Raw genomic sequence first — 23,836 nt, 5'->3', positions numbered from 1 at the left:
GGGTCACTGAGTTCAGCTCCTGGCCCTGCACAGAACAACTCCGAGGATCACACCATGTGCCTGAGGGCATTGTCCAAATGCTCTGTTGAGCTCTGACAGAGACTTCCTGACACTTTCCCGGGGAGCCTCTTTCACTTCTAAAACTTATTTTTTCTCAGATATAAAGATTATATTATATTCTAACATTCATGATAATTTAATTATCTATTTAATTATCTATTTCAGGAAAAGATACCATGTTTTCAGTAGCAGGCTACACTTTAAAAGCTTTTAAAAAAAAACAAAGCAAGGCATAAACACTTCACAATAGCAAAGACAGAAATGCTCCTAAGTAGCAGAGATTTGGTAAGCACTGCTGGAGGATAGGAGAAATTTCCAGTATGGATTAGCATAAGGATTCCTTAAACTATATAAATAAAGGAATTAATGCATCATTCTATGGATGAATTCCTTTATCTTTCTAAGGTAGGTTTTTGCAACACATTCATTTTATGAGAGGATCTTGAAACACTAAACAAAACTTAAGATTTTTTTTTAGATCTTACTTTGCAGCTGGAGAAACTGAAGAACTGACAAGTTCAACCCTTACTTAAAGTTACACAATAAACCAGTGGAGGAAATCATAAGAAAAGTCAGTATTATTTCCTATAACTCTATATCTAACTTTACCTACAATTTGCAGCAATACATATCTGGAAAATAATTGTCTGTATAAGAAACAACAATCAGCACTGGAGCAGCTGTGGTGGTAACAATTGCTGTTTCACAGAAGTTAATGATTTAAAAGATATTTGTAAGCCGGTTCTTCCTGAAAAATTACATCAGTGAACATACACCTTCATAAAATTCCATTACAGCTTAGAGGACACATGTTAATATTTATTATAGCTATTAGGCTTCATAGTTTTCAGAAATGCAAAAATCAAGCTATTGATCTGTGGTATTAAAATAACTGAGTTACTAGAAGAGTTACCTGTTGTTTTTCTTCTGCTGATAGAAGTCCAATAAGAGAGAAAGATACTTAATCCCTGGTTGGCATGATGTTTAGCTAATTATTGTGTTATTAAATAGTGACTCAGTCAGAAGGGTTCATTTGTTTCTTCCCTCTCAACTGGAACTGGAAAGGTTATGCAATAAGTGAAAGCTGAAACTTTCTTCTCAGTACCCCATTCTTTGTCACTCACATTTCCCAACATGGGGGAGAGATGTCTTTCCTTCAAGGAAGGAAGGAACACCTAAGATGTGAATGAATATAGGAAAAGCAGGAAACCGACCACAGCTGTCAATACACAATTTATAGAGCTGTAACACTGCTGTGGTAATATCAGTCGGAGACACAATAGCCTGTAAAAAAGGATTCCTGCAGACCTGAGCTCAGAAATGAAGCCATTAGCTATGTTAGTGCCCAGCATTTGTTCTGAAGGCCTGGTGGTTGAGGAACAAAGCCTCTTTCCTTCCCAGGTTGCTTCCTGCAATGTTAGTTTCTACACTCCAAAATGATTGTAAGCAAGGTACAAAAAAGCTGCCAGTAGCTTGTGAGTGGAACAGTCTTACTTCTTTCTGCCCTTGCCTATTTCCAGCATAAATAAACAGATAAATAATAATTTGCCAACAGCTTCCCTCCTGCTGTAGGGAAATGTTTCATGTTTTGTTGGAATAATTAACAGGCTTTTTGTTATTTTCTGCCACCATATGCTGCTTTCCTGCTCTCTATTTGCAACTTCTCAGACCAGCTCCCTGTTTTGCAGCGCTGGGAGATGAATGGCAGATTGGTTGTGGAAGGTGGGCAGAGAAAGGGAAAGGCGGGAAAGGGGTGGTTTATGTACTTACGCCCTAACACTGAAAAAAGAACTTAGAGCTGCTCTTGTAGCTATCAATGAAGTAAAAAGCCAATTACTTGTAACTGGAGAGTGACTGGCTCAACAAAAGAGCCAAACTAATTTTGTTTTAATTATTTATTGTGTTCCAATTCTCATTACTGATTCTGTTCTAATTGTATTTTTAATTAACAGCATTGATTGCAATGGTCTGTACACTTCACTCATGTAACTCCTGACTGGTTTAGCTTCCATTTTGCTTTACTGAAAACCTGAAAAAAGGAAGCAAGAGGAAGCCTCAAAATACTGAAAGAAGACAGGTTTATCGAGGGCAAATGAAGGATCTTTTCTGAACTTTAATGGTGAATATGGGCACTTACAAAGACAATTTTACAGGTTTTTGTTAGCAATTTATTACTCCATGTAAATTCCTTATGATGAGTGAGTAACTCTAGCTTTGCATGGTTTGCAATATGGTGGTTCTGTTTCCTCTTCATGAAAACTTCTATTTGGGGATCAGCTGAGCTGGAGTGGTGAGAGGTGAGTGCCTGTCACAGCACTGCCTCCATGGCTGCTGCGTTTGCATTCCCCACTGTGGGGCCAGGGACTCCTCCGGGGTCTGTCAGGGCAGTGGAAGGCCTCGGGGGTCAGACCCAGCCCCCTGCCCTGGGCACCTCCCCAGATCATTACAGCCTGCTGATGCTCTCTGGTCCCTGACTGCTCACTGTTGTTGCTCCATTGAACCCTGCTGGTTTACCAGCACTCCCAGTTTTCCTGTTGCAAGACTATGATTCAGCTCTGGGTATCCAGAAATAGGACGTGTCTGGTACTTTCTGTGAGCTCGCAGCACCGCACAACATCACAAGTGGAGCAAAGGTCTGGCTGCTGGAGAAATAAGTGGTTGTGAACCATTTTTTAAATCCTCAATAGCTGCTCATTTTAGCCCTGTTCACACAGCAGGTTTTTGTTACTACGGTTATCCAGGGAATAGCTGTTCTTTGGGGGAAATGTCTCTTCCTTTTTAAGAGAACAGGTGTAACTGTATGAACAGGCCTAGAATTTATTCCTCTTTCTCTTTTGTTTAGAATGCTCTTGCCATTCAAGCAGGGAGCAGAAGGAAGAGATTACCATATCACTGATAATTCTTGCCCAACTAGCATCAAATATTAATGCAAACAGCTCATAAGCTCAACAGATACAGATGTCCATTTGAATAATTTTAGTTTGTCTTTGTAGGTATTGAATTTACAGTCAGAAATTGAGAGCTGTTGGCCAACAGTGTCACAACAGAGGGTTTTGCAGACTACAGTGTAGGAGATTGCTGTTCAGCAATAGGTACTCCAAGGCTGTTGTACCCAGCTCCCTTGGATTTTTTCAACATTAAGTTCCAAAAATGTTCTGGAATATCCTTTAGGTAGTGAAAAAGGAAAGGGAGTTAGATGTAGATACAATGCTGAGTTGAGGTATGGAGAAAACAGGGTCATCTTTAAACAACTTCTGTCCATTCTAGGTAGTGAGTAAGTAAAACGCAGAATAAAAAGACTTGAAGAGTTTTCAACAGAGACTGATTTTCAATATGAGAAAGGTTCCTTTAAATTTGATAAATGCCTGCTTATTTTTGGGAAATCAGCATTAGGGAAATTTCAAAAGCATCCTCTCAAGAGTATTACACAGGGGTATAAATGCACTACTGTAGTTTCCAACTCAGATAAAGGAACAGAATTGCATGTTTTATTTACTCTCCATGTATAGAAAATAATGTTGTCTCAAAACAAATACATCTTCTTGCTAATAGTAAATAGTTTTGATCCCCCTGAGACCCTGGTCACGACTAAATATTGTGAACTCAATAAGATTACTCTTGATAAGATTTCCCATTCAGTTTTGCCTCAACCATTTAATAATTTCCCCCTTATTTTCCTGGCTTGTTTATGAGAATATCATGGGAGAGTTTTAAAGCCAAGATTTATGGCATCTGCTGCTGCTTCTTTATCCACAAGATGTCTTTTTCAGTCATCTAAAACTCCTGGCACTGATGAGTTTCATCTGAGAAGGTCAAACTTAAACCCCTTTGCAGAGAGGAAGTCGTTGAAACAAATGTCTGAGCTCGTCTGTGAAAATACCATTTTTCTTTTCTAAATAAAAAAAATTATAAGTATAAAACAGCTTCCTGAATGGAGTCCTGTTTCTCCTTATCATACCTGAGGTCAAACCCAACAGTTCCTGACATTCTGAGATGAGTCATGCTGTTAGGGCATGTAGGCTTCCTTTCTGAGGCCCACATTTAGTATAAAACCCTCTAAACCATCCTATAATTCATAAAAGTTTCTGCTCTTTAAATTTGATGATATCAAAGTTTTAATGCTACAGTTTCTGATGTGAGGCTAAAACCCATGGATCACCAAATTTACAGAGAAAACCGAGTAATAAAAATGCAGCTTTGACAGAGTAATGTAATACTTATTCCCTCTTATCTGTCCCCAAAATACTTGCTGTGCTGGATTCATATTAATAAGTGAACTTTTGTTTTACTTAGATTAGATGCTAAAACACAGTGGGAGGGGGGAGCAAAGTTGCATCTATGTTTCTATTAATTGCACGCAGTAGATCACTGAGCAGAATTTTAATAGAGCTGAAAACTTTAGAACAAGTGGGGAAAAAATATCAGTCACTCAAAACTGAAAAATAAATCAGAGCAACCTCTGGCTCTGGGCAGTGCCTTGCACTTGAGTCTTCTCTTGGAAGAATTCAGAAATTCTCATTGTGTTGAACAGGCAAAGTAGTTAAGTATTGCATATGCCTGTGAGAGAGAGTCACTGCAGCCATGCTATGGCAGGGCAAAACCCTCACATTTTGTAAATATGACACATACAAGCTGCTGGCTGAGGGAAGAAATGAAAAATCAGTTGAAGCACCTTTAAAATCTTTGTCATAAATAACACTTTTAGACCAAACCTGGACTGTTGAAGAGAGATCTATTAGTCTTTTCTACCTCTTGCTCTTTTGCCTTCCCTTGCCTGGCTCTGCAGTTCAGGCATTTCTGCTGATGGTAATTGTTCTATGCCTGTTGTAGCTTCCATTACTCTGAAAGTACCATTTCTTTCTAAAGGCACCCAAAGATAAAGAGTGCAATTGAGAAGTGATTTTCAAACTCAAAGGAAGGGGAAAAGTCATGTTAACAGAAATCACTGGGAAAGGAACACTAAACATTTCTGATTGCCAATTTTGCTTTCCTATGGCAAGTGCCAAGAGATACTGAAATCAATGTGAACTGCATGTGCTCAAGATTTTTCTCTGGCTGAGTAGCTGCCCCTGTGAAGGTGAATAGTAAATTTGGCTGAAGAATGGTTTTGTGTTCTGATTGGAACTCTGAGTCCTGTGCAGAAATTCACCATTTTAAAAATGTTTTATCCTTTATCCAAACATCTCCCTCCTGACTCACTTGCTGCTCCCCTTCTCTAAAAAAAGGAGGGGTGAAGGGCAGAAAGGGCAGACAACTCAATTGCAAACCCTAACTTTAAAAATGTGGTCTTTGTGGTGAAATACTTAATTTCATTGAAAACACATTATTTTTATTGGGAAGAAGCTCAGACTGTCTATTTTAACCTGTCTCAAACAAACAGCTTACTCTTTTGAGTACTGTCTTATAGATGTCTATGCTGTGTGAAGAAGATTTTGATCTAATTTGTATTTGATGAGCTGGGAAGCTGTAAATGACCATATGCATCATCTTGGGAACACTGTAGCTTTATGCAGTGTTCGACTAGATGAAGGATCCATTAGTGACCCAATGGAGGTGTTTTAGAGCAGGCAAGGAGCACTCTCTAAACACCATCTGCTCGTACTGTTGCTTGTAAAACGATGTCACATCTGCTGCTATAAAAACATTCTGCTGATCTCTCCTACAGCACATGGCTGCTGCACTCTTAACAGTGGAAAAAGGAGTCAATGCCACAGTATTGGGACAAGAGGTGTTAACTATAGATGAAATTGCACATGGTCTGCATGGCTTCCCATATCTTGTGACTGTACCATAAATGTCACAAAAAAAAAAGGAGAGGATTCAGCATTATATGTAACTGGTGAAACTGGGTAAATACTTGGACTGTTAGTCTTTGCTGAGCTACATCTTGTCCCAGCTTGGCTGCTACTGGTACGTGCTTCAAACCCAACATGGCTAAGTCCTCTCAGAGATGGGGAAGATTTTTGGGATAGCTTGATTGGAGGAAAATGAGATTTGTCTTTGTTTTCAGATGGAATGACCTCAGAAAGTACTATCATTTCATTTGGCCGTCAGATTTTATTGCTTAGAGTATTTGATTGCCTAACACCTATGAGGTGTTATAAAGCTAATTTACCAATCCTGTACGCTCCAAGTGTACACACTGGCATACATTTGCAATACTACTCATTACTACTACACCCCGAGTGATAATTTCATAATAGTAGTGTATAGAGAAACAGTCAGTGTTGGTATCAGAAGGAGAGAGGTAATAATGATTCAATAGAAATCCTTCGAAGTACCAAGGAAATGCTTTCCACACCCAACTTAGTTGTTATGACCTGGGATTCTTATACAGTATTAACACAGAGACTGTTTTCAGGAATCTACAGATGAAAGAAAAATAACAGAGTGAATTTGTTACAGTTTATATTGCTTGCAGTTCAGTGGCTACACTCACTTCACATGATAATGAGTTTAAAGCTAGTAAGTCTTAAAATTGCTGTAAACATTATCTCCAGTTAATCAAGTTTATCGGAAAAGAGGTAAATCATCTATTCATCTATTTTAATGGTCACGTCCAATTTGCAAAGCAGAGGGGAACAAACTTCTAAGCAGTGTCATGTGGAATACCATGGCAAGAAAGAGGCCAGGGTGCTAGAAAAGGTGGCCGTGTCGCATTTTCCATTGCCATATGAGACTCACATAAGGCCCTAATGATATGATCTGTCATGTGGATGTCAAGTGGTAAAGAACTGAAGCATCTGATGTAGTTCTTTCTTTTACGTTCTTCTGGTCACCTCGAGGTGCCACAGCTGTGGATCAGATCTTCATTATTTAGGCTATTAAGGGTAATTCTACATTGCCCTGCCTGTCGGAAAGAGCAGGAACAGACCAGAAAATAGGACACTGGAAGGCTTTTCAGACCTGTATTTGCTGCTGACTTGATCACTAACCTGGGCACTTCATTATCCTTCACTTTTGGTGCCACCTCTTACTATTTCTCTTTTAGCATATTGCATGTATGAGTCAGTGAAATAATATATACTTTCCATTATAATGTATTTGAACCCAAATCTTACTTGTAAACATCACTGTACTGTAAATAGAAATTAAAGATTTGGTATTCATCCAAGAACAAAGCAAATACCTATTTTTACATCATGGTGGCAGGCTGGAAGGGCAGAGAGAGGATTGAAAACCTTCTTGTATAAAAAAGCTTTGACCTAGAGCAACAAAAATCTTGTCTGCTCTTTCAGTGAGATTCTGTTAGTATCCAGGTGCCCTAGAAACTGAGAACCTAGAAACTGCCCTAGAAACTTCCATTTAGAAATAGAAGACTGGTTGCACTTTCTACTGTGGCATTCTACCACAGCCTTTGCATGACAGTCCTACTGTACTCTTACAGATTTCACAGAATATTCTGCGTTGGAAGGGACCCACAAGGATCATTGAGTTCAACTCTTAAGTGAATGGCTCATACGGGGATCGAACCCCTTCATACCTTTGAAGTTCAGGTGTGTGAAGCTGTAATTTCTCAAGATGCTTCTGCACCTTCAGAGAGCCATCCCCGTGCTAAGGCATTTGTCTTGCAAGAGAGCTTGTAGTGAGCAGCAGGAATCCTCATAGATAAGAAGTAGGAGAAAGCAGAAATTAGTATAACTTTCCTTGTTTGTGTTGATGTCTGTGACACTGTACTTCAGTAGGCTACCTATAGATTTTCCAAAGAATTAAACAGCCTACCTGGAATCAAACAGCCTACCTGTACTAGATATACACAATCTTTGAATCTTCTCGAGATCCTATATAAATGTCTACTCTGGTCATATTTCTTCTTTACAATAGTTATTGTAATGATAATTTCTTGTGAGAGGAATGAAAAGGGTTTTATTCTAGCTTATGCTTCACTCATCTATGAATTATAAGGATTCAAGCCTTTGTAGAGGCATTTGTCTCCTGTTTCAAGGGCTATAGAAACTAAATTCTCTAAGAGCATTGATTAAAATCAGAGCGAGAATGAATATTTTGCTTTCTGATAGTTTTGCTAAAGGCTACAGGAGGGAATTGGATTGCTTACAAAGTTTTGGCCCTTGAGACTATATCACACAGGAGGGAGCTTGACTGCACAGTGACTCTCCAAGTACCTTATCCTGACAGGGGGCTGAAGCATCAACCTAAGCTACGTGATGAGACTAGTGCAATTCTTTGGAGATATTGAGGCAGGTGGAGATGTGAGACAAACAGGGATATGGCTGGCTTGGCAATTTCAGCAGCTAAATACAGAAGAAACTCTGGAGGTGGTGGCAAACCAAGCTGAGAAGCCCACCTAATGTGTTGTCACACAGACACATCACTCTGGGTTCAGAAAGAGTTTGTATTCATGCGATGATGCTGTCCAAGTAATAAGCAATTGCTCTTGGCTCTAACTTCACTGTTGCAGCTTTGCAGGTTTGGCTAAATTATTCTTAGACATGACATTCAATAAAGCAAGGTACAAGGCCATGCACCTGGGCACAGCAATCCCAGACACACCTACAGATTAGGTGGAAAAGTGATAGAGAGCAGAGAAAGGCTTGGGGTGATGGTTGAAGAAAAACTCAAGATGAGCCATCAGTGTGTGCTTGGAGCCCAGAAAACCAATGAAATCCTGGGCTCCATCAAAAGGAGAGTGGCCAGCAAGTCAAGGGAGATGATTCTCTGTCTCAACTTTGGCCTTGTTAGACCCCACCAGGAATACTACTTACAGTTCTGGTATCCCCAATATAAGAAGAACATGGAAGTGTTGGAGCAAACCCAGAGGGGGCCACAAAGATGATAAGAGGACCGGAGCACCTCATCTATTAAGACAGGCTGAGAAAGCTGGAGCTGTTCAGCATTGAGAAGAGAAAGTTGTGCGGAGACTTCATAGCAACCTTCCAGTATCTGAAGGGGGCCTACAGAGAAGCTGGAGAGAGACTATTTGTCAGAAATGTAGTTATAGGGCAAGGAATAATGGGTACAAACTGAAAGAGAGGAAATTTAGGCTAGCTATTAGAAAGAAATTCTTCACTGTGAGCATGATGAGGTATTGGAACAGGTTGCCCAGGGAGGCTGTGGATGCCCCAACCCTGGCAGTATTCGAGGCTGAGCTGGGTAAGACCTTGAGCAACCTGGCCTTGTGGAAGATGTCCCTGCCCATGGCAGAAGGGATTGGGACCAGATGATCTTTCCAGTCCTTTCCAATCCTTAACATTCTATGATTCTATGGCTCCATAAGCATGGCTACTTCCTATGGAGTAAGGCCAAGTTTCTGTCCTCTCACCACCTGCCTAATTCAGGCTTAGTTTATAGTATCTGAAGTCTTAACTTCCAAAATGCAGAAGTGACATTATACCAACCCAAGCTTGTCTTTTAAGACAGATTCTTCACCGAATTGGAACATTGTATTTCTAGCAACTCACAGGGGATATTGGAGCTTAGTAAGTAATTTGTATTGATCAGGCCTGACGATATTTATTTTGTCTGATAATGTCATGGCCTTAGGTGACAAGTGCACAATTCCTTACAATATGTATGCATATAGTTGCAATGATAAGGTCCATAATTTTTTCTAAGACCTCTTGCACACAGAATGTGTACTACTAATAGCTTCTTTGTAAGATGGAAAGATACAGCTCTTCTAAGAAAGAAATTGATTTCCTGTGATCAAGAAAAGTCAATGTCTAATGCTGTGTCATATGGTTCCTTAAGCAGGTAAAAGTAAGTAAGTAAAGATGAGATCTAGTTGGAAAGTTGATCCTCATTCATGTATGACTAAAATCAACTGAAAAGTAATATTGGGATTGATTCAAACCTCAAGGTACTGCAGACTTACTCAGATCTGAAGTCAGACTCTTGTTATTTATTTAGGAATTAAATTTTTACAAATATTTTCTTCCTGGATCAGTAGTAGTGGTATCCAAAACTCTCCTGGAGACATTGGTTACTTGGAACACAAGAACTTAAGATAAAATATGTATTTACATGCATGGAGCAATCTTCTTTCATGTTTGGCTTTCTGTGAAACATACCCCGGGTCTGAGAAAAATGTGTATTTTTTGGACCCATCCACATTTCTTCCTGTATTGATCTGTTCTTTGATAGACTCTGACAAGCATATCTTCCCAGTTCTGAGAAACTTTCCATTGTGTATAACCCTTTTCAGACATTTCATGTACTTTTCAGACTACTGAACTAGTCGTGTTATTTCAGGCTGGCTATGATGTAGTTCAAGTTGTACACCCTCCACTACCTTGGTCTGAATTTGGAGGCTTGCTTTCACCTATTTAAATCATTCTACTTTCCTGTTTGTTTGTCCAGTGACTCCAAATTTAGATCAATATATAGAAATGAAAAATAATTTCATCCTGCTGGTCAGGTTACTAAAGTATTTAGACCACAGTAAGGTCATATACGTCCTATTTTGGAATTGCTTTCTACCTATCACAATTCCCTTTAACTTCAGTCATTAGATGAGTATCTTTTTTAATCCTAATAGCTCTCCAGAAATTCCTCTGCATAACTCTATGTGGTTTCTTTGTGGGATTTCATTTCAATAACAGCTGTTTGCAAAACAATAAACACTTGCTGCAGAAATGTCCCTGAACATTTTGACCAGTTCTCAGAAATCTAAAACTTGAAAATCACTTTAGTGGGTCTGGACCCAGTATACACAGATTAACTGCAGTACAGAGGCAGTTGTGGACACCTCAAAGGTCTTCAAAAAACAAAACAGACAGGAGGCAACGTCACAGCATTCCTCTTCTGTGTCACATTTCTTTTATTAGGCAGCTTTCTTAACCTCAAACTTTCAAGTATGTTCTTTCATGTTCTTCAGGATATGTGTTGTTATACCTCTGCTATCTGGTTTCGATAGTTAAGTCAACGTAACCAGATCTATTTGTTTCTCTTGAAGATTATCTCCTGTACATTAATAATAACTTTGCAACAAAGACATGAAACAGTTTTAGGCAACATTCTATATGGGGGTTCAAATGAATATTATATAACCAAATACTTTTTAAATATCTTTACAATAGTTACATCCAAGAATGTACAGTTATCCTTTTGCTTCTTGCTAGCATGCTTCAGGTGAGGACAGGCACTAAATAAATTGCATTGAAGTCAAAGTCTTTGCATGTAGGAAACATGAACCTGTGTTTTGCTCTTGTATTTTGCCCTGCCACTCCTTTCTTTTCTCATGTTGAGCTCTGCAGTCTGAGGTAAAATTTTTGGTAACTCCTGTGTTTAATTTAAATGACTAGTTTTAGAACAGGCTGAAGCTTGAACTGGAGTAGACTGATGCCTCCATTAAAAGAGTGGAATTACAGAGCACTCTGCAGTGTTTAGTCAGTTAGTACTCAATCGGTTGGAAGTTTCATCCCGTACATATAAGCAAGTCCACTGGAAAAGATGCTCTGACAGATGCCTAATTGAAATGTGAAAAAAGCATATCCTGCCATGGGCTCAGAGTGGAGCCTCCTGACCCTGCTGCAGGACAGCTCTCATTGTGGAGCTGTGACATGACACAGTGTGCAAATTCTCTCTGCGTTCAATTACCTTTCACTTCTTCTCCCTCCAGACATCTTTGATAGGTGACAATTAAAACATCCAAGGACATCTTATAAAATCCTATACTTGGCTTGCAGAAGTTTGAATGAAATCAACACTGGGATGTTCTCCTATTTGCTACAGTCCTCTGTGAAATGAGACAACTTTTTCCTTCTTTATTTTTAAATTTGAATAGACTTTTTAAATAATGCTGTTGTTACAGCTTCCATTGTAGCAATATCTGTGTGTATGTGTATAGTCTTAAGCAATAGTCCCTGGACCTTTGTTGTTTTAGCACAATTGCAACTACTGCTCTGGAGATATACTAACATAATGTATCAGTTCAAGGTTTGCCAGTTTAGGGTTTCAGACCATGCCATGCTCCCAAAGAACAATTTCCCTTTGCCCTGCTTCACAGGCATAAATGCCTTTTCCTCAACCAAACAAAGAATCTCATAAGAAAAAATTAAAACCATAAATATTTTTTACCAGACCATGGAAAAAAAATTCAGCCTTTTTCTCTTTCTTTTTCAGTTCTTAAGTCGTTTGGTTGGGTTTTTTTCATTTGTTTCTTTGTGGTTTTTGGTTTGTTTTTTTTTTTTTCCCCAGCACATCAGTAAAAAAGTTATCCATTGATACTTATTAATTCGATACACAAACATTAGCAACATTCTCAGGATGTCAGAGATCTCACTAATACTTAAACACACTAACAGAGCATTCTTCTTTAGTGTAAAGATACCAGAGCAAGTTCTAAACTAGTGAGCTTAAATACCTGAGCAGTCTCTCACAGCGCTCTCTTCATCTTTTTCAACCGCGCCTTGACGGTTCATATCAAGCTGACCTGGTTATATATATGTTTCATTGCAGTGCAGAAATACTTTTCTTGTTTGATTTTGTAAAGTCATCTTCTAAGACACTAAACTAAAAGGACCAGGGAATTGTATCCTGTCTTTCATTCCTCCTATACTTCTAGAGCTGGTTTCTTGAGCTACGAAAAGTAAACACTCCATGTTTGTTCCCACCCTGGAGAAAACTTTGTGTACATGGTAAAAGCCCACCAAGGAAGATAGAAACACTTTTCAAATAGTCACACCAATGTAAAAGTACTTGTCACGTACCACCCAAAGAAGTTATTTGAGAGAGAGCTCACCATGCTTGTACTTCTAGGAAGAGATGCAGATTTTGTGGCTGGCATATCTTTGCTTTTAGAAATCATAATTTCAACAGGCAAGCCAGATCTTGTTCTGCATGAGACACCATTATCAAATGATCTGAGAGAAGGAGTTGTATCCAGGGACAATGATTTCTCTAATCTGTGTGTTCGTGCTCCAGCCACGATGTCGTCACTTCTCAGAGTCTCTAAGTCTACTTCTTCATGGGTTTTCCCATCTAGAACGTTCTCTTTCCAGGTTTCAGGAGACTTTCTCTTAATATGAAAATCATCTAGACTTCTCACACCAGATGGAAAGGTATTTTTCTGTTTAGCAGCTCGGTATGCCCTTAGGCTCATGGGATCAAGCACTCTGAAAGTAACTTCATTAATAAATTGAGAGAATTTGAGTTTAGCTTCTATTTTTTCTTCCACAACAGACAATGAACTTGATGATCCTTGGCTCACTAAGCTCAAGTCAGATGCAGAGGAACTGCTTTTCTTGTGAGTCTTCTTCTGCCTCTGGAGCTTTTGGTTTGTGTTTCCAACTTCTGCTGGATACAGAGAAGAGTGTTCCAGTCCGTGAGTTTTTTCACCCCCTTTCTGACAGTGCTTTGATCGATGGGGTCGATAGCCTTCATCCTTATTTTTGCTTTTAACAAAGCTTTTAGCTTCTGACCTTGCACTACCCTGTAACTCAAAGCTGTCCTCACTGGAGCTGCAGCGTTTTGAGTAACTGTTCATCGTCAAATCTCCAGAGAGTTTCCTCTCTGCATCAGCTCCTACTTCTGGTACACATGCAGCGGTGGATGCCCTGCATGCCCTTTCTTCATTCACCCTGCCAGCCCTCTTGCTTGGCTGGTCTTCCAGGCACAGCACCCTCTGGCTTAACTGGTGGAATGGAGCCCTTTGACAATGACCCCATTTATTTTTGTGTCTGTATGTCAGCTGGTGTCAGGGAAAGGGATTTCCATAAATCCTTCATCTTGTAAGACAACAGGCATGTCTTTGGAAGGCTAACAGTGCAGCTACCACATTTTGTCCCATATGCATCCCAAATTATATATATGTTTCATAATTAGATCAATAGCACATTCTCATAATTTTAATTAGACATACTAATGAACAGAATCTATAGGACATGCAAATTTTCCAGGGTATTGAGTGCTTAGTGGATGAGCATGGGCTTTCATCGATCCAAAGCAACATATGATATATTCCTGTCTGTTGAACTGGAAACCAAACTACCATGATGTGGATCAATTCTCACTAAGTAAAGTCTGGGGTGGTTCTGTTTCAGGGCTTTTTAAAATCCAATAGTAGAGAAGGTCATGCTATATTGTCCTAATACTACTGGTGTTTGCTATTCTATTCGAAAAGTTAGTGACAAATCTGCTAGACCCAGAAAAGCAAAGAAAACATGATTCTCACTTTCCACCTGCTTGTTCTTGCCATAATTTTAATTCTAAAGTAATTTTTAAAGGTTAGAGTCCAAAGCAAGCTGCGATATTTCAGCATTGTAAATGAGTTTGGAGTAGTAATGACAGGTTCTTTCAGTACGTTGTATATGAAGTTCTTCTCATTATTGACTATATTCATAAGCAGGCAAGTCTGACCTGTGAAGTGCAGAATTTCTATTTTTGGTTTCTATATGCAGTTTAAGTGAGGTTAAAGTCTATAATCTGACTTTATAATCAGTGTGCATATTTGTAGCGTCCCAAAGATATGCTGCCACTGGAACTGACCACAGAAAGTACTGAAGGGAATTCAAAAGGGGTTTTTTGGCTGTTTTTGTATCTCCTTACTTTAGCATGAGCGTGAAGGTAGGTGATGTAACCCTTTTTGTCTGGTGGGATTCAGACACTGCTTACATCACTGCCATTGCCACCACCATGGCTTTCTAACCGATGACAGGCAGCAAGTAGAGAAAAAAAAAAGAGAATTACAAGCAGAAAATTGAGTGACCTCCCTTAAACACTGAGACAAGGGGACATGAGGAGGACCCCTGGAAGGGATTGAGGATTAGAAAAAGGTGGCAAAGAAGAGGGCAAAATGTCAGTAAAGAGCACATTTAAAAGTATCATCTATAGATCACAGGTCAACAGCAGCTTGAGCTGAAATATAGTCCCATGAACTTTTGAAGCAGACATTTAGGTCCCTCATTACAGGGCACTTTACCCACTGCATAATAGAATTTATTGTCTCCACATTGGTAATTCCAACACTCATTTAAATCATAGTTCATAAAAGCTGCTGGAGTGTTGCAAATCTCTCAAATTAACATAGTAAGTACATTAATTTTGCAAATAACAGGGGGACATGAAGATCCTTTTAACACATCAGAAATCAATTCCTTTTACTGGAATTACTTCCTGAAATGCTTCCATATTTTCTATGGGACTGTGCCATTCCATTGTACGCTATAAACATTATCCTGATCACAAAGATAATGTGGATTAAAAAGCGTAAATCCTGTTCACACTGTCTCATTTTAGATGAATTTATTCCTCTCTCACTTGAATGTGAATGTTGACAGCTTAAAGGGCTGGAAAATGCCTTCAATTGTCAACATAAAGATTTTCATGACATTTTCAATGCAATCAGGGAACAATAGAGCACTACCCTACTCTTGCAAAGCCAGAATGTAGGGATTTTTCACCATGTACAGACTTTTACAAACTTAAGGTTACTCATTGAAGCAAACAGGATTCACAAATACATTGGGTCTATGCTAATGTATCTTAGGTCTTCTGCCTTCCAGATCCATTAGAGCTTGGCAAAGTGTGAGTTCTGCAGTTTTAATGGACTTTATTAATAATACCTGTTTCAGAAACAGAATAATCCTCATTGTTGAGCCAGAACCTGTAATGACTTGTACGTATTTGGAGAATGGCTTTTTTATTCATGAGAGATTGGGCTCATTTGTACAAGAACAAAGCTATGTAAACTGCCAACATAAATTCAGCTATCCATTGCATCTGTGCAAATTTTAAGGTATGAATCAGAAGACTGTGGTACAGTCAACAAAAATGGATCATAAAATTCTCTTCTATTATCAGGAATGAGCCCATTTGCTCTGAAATATTTCATTTGTATATAAATAGGAAAAATGCCAGGTTGTAGGTTATAGGTAACACAGGTAAGGTACATAGTACTTCTGGGTGTCATATACTGCTTACACTGCAGCTTTTCTTTCTTCAGATGGTTTCTCCCTAATGGCTCTAGACATATGACACAGATGTGTTAAATTATTAAGAAAAAACTTATCAACAGCTGCAAAATGAAAAATAATTCTTCTTACTTAAGTGATATAAATCTTTTCCCAATTCCATCTTGGTTGGAATAGATGTTATCAAAGTTTATTGTAATAGTAACTATTCAGTGTTCTCTCTTAAATAAATTCACCAAAATATTCTCTAGAGACTACCTGAATCACAGAAATTATTTCCACCAGTTACAGGTATAAAGAGAGAAGCTGAATATTAAAACAAAATATGTTTAAAAATTAGAATGTTTGATATTTTAAACTTTTTTGTAATGATTTGATGTTCATGATTTATTTTCCGTATGTTAAGTGACTTAGTTTTTGAAGGCTTCAAATTACTTTACCTTACATATTTAAATATCTTTGAAGACATTGCTGATATAGGGTATTTCTTGTGCCAGTGCAAGCAAGTATGTCTGTGAATGGCAATATTTTGCTGCAGTTGTCTGGGCGGTACTCTTGGAATAAATACCTTCAGAGAGCTCAAATTCTTCTGTTATTTATTGCTACAGTATGCCTCTGCTAGGTGGATGCTTGCCAGATTTCTAACTTCTTCTAAACCAGTCATATTAACATTAAAATAAGCTTAAGAGAAAAACTTATACATTAATTTTGCCCTACTTTGGAAATTGTGGGCACAATTGTTGGAATAATACAGTATGTCTGTGCAAATCAACTGAAGACTGTCTGATCCAAGTGACAGACTTTACTGTAAATAAGTGAGCAGCTCTGCCATTACCTGGTTCATTGACCTTTGATCAACACCTGAACTTTTCTCTGTAGCTACCATTAACTGAAGAAATTAGGAAAGGACCGACTTTTTCTATGCATTAATACACAATCCTGCATAATGCAACCCTGATCAAGGTGACATCTCTAGATACTGTCAAGACTTGCTCCTAAGTGAACTATTTCTAGGGACTCAAGTGGATACTGTTTGCAATTTTGTGTGGAGTAATGGCTAAGATACTCTATTTTAGTGTTAAAATAAGAATATAAGCAGAACAATACTGATCTGTTCCTGATAAACTGACTGTTGAATTTGGAACATTTATAACAGAATGACTGATAAAATCACAGCTTAAATGGGACTTTCATAATGGTTCAGTATTTCATTTGACAAGACTGAAGCATTCCAGGATTTGTCTAGTAAACTTGTTACATAGGAAAACACATCAAGATTTTCCTAAAGATTAATTTAGGCTTACTTATACTCTGAGTGTCATTTTGCAAAGACGTTATTAGAAACCTGTGTATTTTGTATAAAAATGGAGCATAATGGAGTTACCTGCAAATATGACTTGATGCAATGGAATTTTTCTACAGTCTGAAGATTTTAAATTGTAAGTTGAATTTTGTGGGAATTTAAAAAAAAAAAATCTATATATTAATTCCTTTGAAATAAAATCCCTGGTTTTTAGTCTTCAGGAGATTTTAACTTTTGCTAATTGTATTAAAAGCAAGTACAAGTTGTCTTGTACTTGTGGCAATATGTTGTTATGACAACTGGAAGTTTCTTTGTGAGGAGATCTGGAAGAGATGATCATTTCTGGGACAAAGCAGACAACATTTTTCAACATTTTTAGTACTAAAGACACGTGCAAAGTTTCTGTATATCTAAAATTATGCCTTTTGATACATTAACAATATCTTCAGCAGATATCTGCATTAGAAAAATCAAACAAGGTTTTCCATATTTTGAGATTCATAAGAAAGCTTTAAGTTATTAATGAAAAAAAAGTAAATCTGATTTTTAAACAATATTGAGGTATATTTTAATTGCAGTTAAGACTGATTCCAGAGCCTTTTATAGCCAGTGAATAGAATACAAGATTTTGGATTCTAGAATTCATAAGAATAGTGATTCATTTCAAAGTACTCAGTTTGCCCTACAGATGTGTATGTCCCTCAGCTGAAACTCTACTCTTAAAATAGCTATATCCCAATTCTCCCAATGCCCATTCTTGTTCAGATATACTCTTCCTTCCTGCCTTTAATGAAAATTTTATCGCATCTTATCCACTCCTCATCACACTTAATACAGTTAATTTTGAGTGTTTTATGGGACCTTTCAGTTTTGCACTTCAATATATCCCTTTAAATAATACAGATGTTTCTTTTAGCAGATGTTTACAGTATTTTTTCTGTAATGGTTGCAAAATACAAATTTGCTTTTCATACAAGGTTGTCTAGTCCAGTGTTATCAGCAAGACAGTGTTAGCTTAAATTCTTCTCAGTGTTGTTCTAGTTATTCTCCAGAAACTCTGTCACATTTCCAAATTAATAGGAATAATTTCTATTTCTAGGATGCTAAATATTACATTCACCCTTTTTGTTTCCTTTCAGAACAAACAATTTCTAACGGAGCAGAGATTCAGTCAGTGTTGTCTGTATTCATTTTGCCTCACCAGATTCCACTTGAAAGGTTTCAGTCCTAAGGAAAATGTCAGCAGACATTTGCTCTAACCCTTTAGGATCCAGCTGTCTTCAGGACCAGTAGAATGAAAGTTCAGTTCTTTTATTTTAATGTGTGACTGCTAATGGGAACAAGTTAAAAGCTTAAAATGAGTTCTTCCTTTCTCAGTTGTTGGTAGTTCTGTATCATGTAATGACTAATCAAACGTTGAACCTGTCCTGTCACTATTAAATCAGTCTGGATTCTTAACAAACGGCAGATTTTATTAGCATGAAAAGAGATGAAAAGGTACTGTGGTGTCTTACAGACCAAAGACATTTAAGAAACTCATGCTTCTATACAGGAATCTGCATAGTGGACAGTGCATCCTACTTTGCATTTAAATTCCTCTAAATTCTCATTAATCTACTTTTCCAAAATGATGAGGAAAACATTTATCTGTTTTACAACTACAGAGTGACCAAACACAATGCAACAAACTGCTGTGTCATCTTTCTAGTCAACAGTAATAAGTCTGATTAATTTAATTTACAACTGTATACTAGACAGAGCTGTGATAGGCCTGTAGGAAGTGTGGAGCATTAAAAACATTTTTTACTATGAATCCTTCAGCACCCTGAAAACAGAGCTATTGTTCTCTGACAAATGCTACAGCTGCAGTAAAATTAGAGACAGCCACCCAATTAAAATGTAAGCTATATTTATAGTTTTAAAAAAAAATTAAAAATTAAGGAAGATAAAAAGGTAAGCACAAAGTGTTTTTATATACCAATTTTAAATTTCTTTTAAAGCAGTTCAATAGTCCATTTGACAGAGGTCCTTACTGCATTCGGTACCATATTGTCAGAGGACCTTCCATTACTGTATAAGCAGCCAAATTAGTATGAATTGTAATCTGTTAGCTGTTGTGTTGTCAGTAGAAAATTGCACTCTGGACACATGTTGCTGTCCATATTTTTAAAGTATTTCAAAGAAATATAAAAGGCACTTGTAGCATTAGATAATGAGATTTGGTTACCCTTAATTACCAAGGGACTTGTTCCCTTTTATTCTCCCATGAAGAGAAATTTTACTCTTGTTGAGAAAAGCCAGAGAAATGAAGCTGCAGAGTTAGACCAAGCTTCGAAGCACAAACACCATAGCTTTTTCTCCATGTTGGAAGTTCTTAGCACTAAAAGCTTGTGATGTCACCTGCCTGAGAAATTTTTGTCCCCATTCAAGAAAGATAGAGCTTCCTAGCTAACAGAGGGTACTAGCATTTGTGAATAACAGTTTCTTTATCAGATTTGCGTTTAGTGACCAACCGCGGCTGCGTACCTGTACTGTGAATGAGTCCTCAAAATGCTTCCTATCCTCTGCCAACATCATCTTTTTCTTGCTCAGTTTCTGCTTTAGCCAGCTGCTCCATGAGCTCTTCTTCACACGCTGTACCGTTTTTGTAGCCGTGCTGTAGGATGGGTAGAGCTGTAGGTCATCTGCATTACACTAACATTTGATTCTCTGTCTCCAGTTCACTTTGTAGTTGTTTGGTGAAAAGACAGTAAAATAATTGATCCTTCTGAGAATACACAGATGAAGAGTCTTAGTTTCTTCCACTGCTCCTTGAAAATCTGTATTTTTAGGGAAGTGTCAAATCCTTTGAGTCTAGTCTTTAAACCTGTCCTTCTTTGAAGTAGAATGTGTTATGTGGCTTTACAAATTTGTTATGCTATTTTCCTCTCCCTTTTCTCTTCTTATTTACCACCCCTATTATTATTATTATTATTATTATTAAAAAGAGGATGAAAAAGTATAAGGAAATTTAAGACAGTAGAGAGGAAAAGTGAGTGGAAGAATGGAATTAGTTTCTTATGAAAAATCAAACTTGGAATAAAAATACACTTCCTTTTCTTCGGGGGAACGAAAATATTTCCCATCCATTAATTACACTATATTTTAAAATTAATGATATTTTATATACCAATTTATTTTACTTTAATCCATTCCTAAATTGATGCTGGATGCCACAGTCTGCAAGGCCTTGCTGTCTCAGGAGCCGTATACTGTCCCTTTCTGATGTGATACAACCTTACTGGTGAAGTAAAGCAACCCAAAGACCTTCTCATTGATGCTTCCAGGAGTATTGAAGAGATCTTTCAGTACAGCACTGTTTTTCTTGTCATCTTTTTTTATATCTGCAGGAATATGTAATTCTGCTAATTAAATGTTAAACATAGAAGAAAGTGTAAGACTGGGAGGTAAGTCTTTGTTAAATGTATAAACCACAAAGGAATAAGATGTTGCTATGATATTCTGTCTTTTTTTTTCCCTCCTTGTCCAGTGAGTTTATTCTAATTAGTGAATTATGTCTTAGACTAAGTTGTTCAAGAGCATAATACAAAAATTCACAGTTCTTTGTAGCAGGTCAAATCCCTAGGTACTTTGACTTTCATAAGAACGATTGACCTGTAGTAGGTTTGTGGGATTTCATCAGGATAATTCTTTTGCAAGATAAGGAAATCACGAAGTTTAAGGAACGAGTGAGTTTTTCACCTAGGCAATGCTATCTCCTTAATCATGAAGTCACCATTTCCCCTTGAAGGCCTCCCAAATGCAGTTCTCTTTCTCACCCTAGCAGTCTGCCTTAGAAATAGTTACCAATGATTGTCTCATTTAGTTGATAAATAGAAATAGCTGTGGAAATTATCTAAGCGTGTTAGTGTGATTACTACTCACTGATGTCTCCTTTTGTCTTGTAGGGATAGTACCATACATTTTACTATTTACGGATCTTGTTATAACTATGCTGTGTTTTCCTGAGATTTTGGGAGGTGCTGTGGGATGTCAGCCTAAATCTCTCCTTTACTGGCTTCTAATTTATTAGGCTCTTCAGGGCTGGCCCTTGGGAAGTTTAATGTTGCTTTCAAAAGGATATGTTATTGTTCACCACAACTGTAACATGGTAATTTTGTTATCTCTGTTTCCATTCTTTATCTTTCCACATGCATAATCTGCCAAAAACTTTCTATTTCTATTACACAGTAAATAAGGAAATGGTTGTTCCAGTTCCATGCTTCCATATGTCCTGGAAAAGTTTGCTTAAAAAAAGCTTGCCTGCATATAAATTAGTTGGGTTGGCAGTATGTTTTAAAATTTATTGTTATGGGTAATTTGAAAATAACTGAAAGGAATACATGGTAATTTTTTGACTGCTGTTGTCATGGGTTTCTGTGGGGTGGATAACTTGAGCAGGAGGGAAGTATTTATGTAGTTTTCTGTGGAAGTTAACTAAACAGTTTGATTTTTTTTTTCCAAATATTTTTCCCCACATAAAAATATGATAAATAATGTTTTTGGAGGTATAGGATATGTTTGTGCTAGATGTTTCCAGGGTATTAGTACTGGAGCTGTAATGTCTCAGATGCAGCTACAATACAGTTCTGCTGAGTCCTGCAAACCTGCATGTTTGCAATGAGTTGCATGTCACGGGAATAGATGCTAAGCAGCTCCGACTAAATGAGAAAAAAAAATGTTCATTTGCGTTTGGTTATGTGTGTGTTTGCATAACAAATGTAAAGGTAGCCCTGTGCGTTGCCTAACTCCATTCTATTACAACTGCAATTTCAGCATGAAGAAAAATATTGTTATTTATTTTCCTTCCACACCCATAGTCCCACCTCATTTTATTATATTAAAGAGACATGTCCATCAGAGCTGTTTAAATACTCTTGCAGAAGCGTGCTACAGTATGTGGTGTTTGTTTTGGAAAATGTCGTGTATTCATGTTATTTTTCTAACAAAAAATTATTTCATCTATGTCATGTTTAGCAATGTTTGACTAATACTTTTTATAATTAGGCAAAGTCATCCACTATATATATTTTACTTCATCATTTAATACAAACGTGAGGTAGACTTAGAGTGTACATATTAGCTTTATTAATATTATTGCCACTATCTGAATTTTTCCTTTCTTGAAGATATAAATTATTTTGCTAATTTCATACTTAATGACCAGTAGCATATTCAGAATACATATTCCAGTTCTGATGAGATCAAATAGACATGTTCCATGATGTGCATTATGCAAATGAAAGATACATAACTCATTTAATAAAAACCTATAATGACAGTCAATTATAAATCATTTCATTAGCTTTTCAGCACTGCAGCTTTTGGAAGCTTCATCCATATAATTTGCTGTCTTGTACCTTAATGTATTAACTCCTTTTAAAGACAGTAATGTCTGCCAAATGAAACAACAGAGCATTTTAATTCATGTTTAAAGCAGGCATAGAGTTGTCATATTGCAGCACCACTAATTCAATGCTGAAGACTTCTTTACTACCTGGTATGCATTTTAAATGAAAAAAGCAAACATACTGTTAAGAGAAAGCAATACTTACTTGAGGAGGATTCTGCAAGCTCTGTTCTGCTAGTCCACAGACTGAAATGATGGAGCCAGATTTAGAAGTAGCTTATTAGGTGCATGCTGCTTCAACAGTTACAGCTTTTCTTTTTTTTTAACTGAGAGATGGAATCGTTTTCTTTTAATGAAGCCAGCACAAAATGATATGCTGTCCATGTTGCTATGAGAGACTAAACTTGCAGAGCAAAGTCAAGCAATTTCAGAATAACTTATCAAGGGTCATTCCCTATCAACTTGCCACTGCTTTTCCGTGTAGTCACAAACTTTAACAGCATCAAGAAAGATCATGGCATGTCACAAATGCAGGAAATTACTAGTTAGTCATGTTCACTTGAGACTGAAAGTGATTGAGTCAGTATTGTTTGTGAATATAAGCAGAAAACTGGGTAAAGCCAAAATCTTTCAACACCCACTGAATTCTCTTAAGAGGGGTCAAGGTTTGATTACACTCAATCTACAGTACCTGCTACTATCCTATGCTCTGGTGTTTGTATGTTATGTCTAGAGCTCCTGCTCTGAGAAAAGAGTGTAGGAACCACACCCAAGCGATCACACAAATGTGAAAATTTACATATTTTGTTTTGCCTTTCATATTTTGTGAGAAAAAGTATTGAGCATCACATTTTTTGTGTGTACACAAACCATTGCAAATGTTGCTGTGGGATTTATGGTGCTGAAAAAATCTCCTGGAGCAGTTAATTAGGGGTGAGATAAGAAAGGGTTTATTTTGCCAAGGCAGAAGATGTTACAAGACTCGTGCCAGCCGTGCCTGAGATGTTACATTTTATAATACCATCCATCCAATCCCAAATGTGTCCACCCTGTGGCCTTTACTCTGGACCGCCCCGGGGTTCACCCCCTGAAAATGGGTCTGGGGTGCATTTTGGGACCCCCTATTCATCCCACCTTCATCTCCCTCAGAGCGCAAAGGGTACATAGTTACCCAGTTTTTGACCGTGTTCTGTGGTTTAGGCCCTGATATGCTGT

General features: G+C 37.6%; 1 protein-coding gene across 4 annotated transcripts in view; it reads right to left on the bottom strand.

The window, feature by feature from the left end:
* Positions 1-22,931, bottom strand: part of BEGAIN (brain enriched guanylate kinase associated) — a 161,388-nt gene extending 138,457 nt beyond the window's left edge. For 3 of the 4 annotated variants that reach the window (XM_027637791.1, XM_027637794.1, XM_027637796.1), the window contains exons 1-2: positions 22,827-22,931; positions 19,759-19,888 (exon numbers count right to left, since the gene is read on the bottom strand). In XM_027637791.1, coding sequence (XP_027493592.1) covers positions 19,759-19,809 — 51 coding nt within the window. In that variant the 5' untranslated portion in view covers positions 19,810-19,888; positions 22,827-22,931. The remainder of the gene's footprint in view (positions 1-19,758; positions 19,889-22,826) is intronic. The other variant, XM_027637795.1, reaches the window with a different exon arrangement.
* Between the last annotated feature and the right edge of the window lie 905 nt (positions 22,932-23,836).

The sequence above is a fragment of the Corapipo altera genome, unplaced genomic scaffold (genome assembly GCF_003945725.1).
Source record: "Corapipo altera isolate COAL_440 unplaced genomic scaffold, ASM394572v1 23, whole genome shotgun sequence".
Classification (NCBI taxonomy): Eukaryota; Metazoa; Chordata; class Aves; order Passeriformes; family Pipridae; genus Corapipo; species Corapipo altera.
This window is presented reverse-complemented; position numbering and strand designations above follow the sequence as displayed.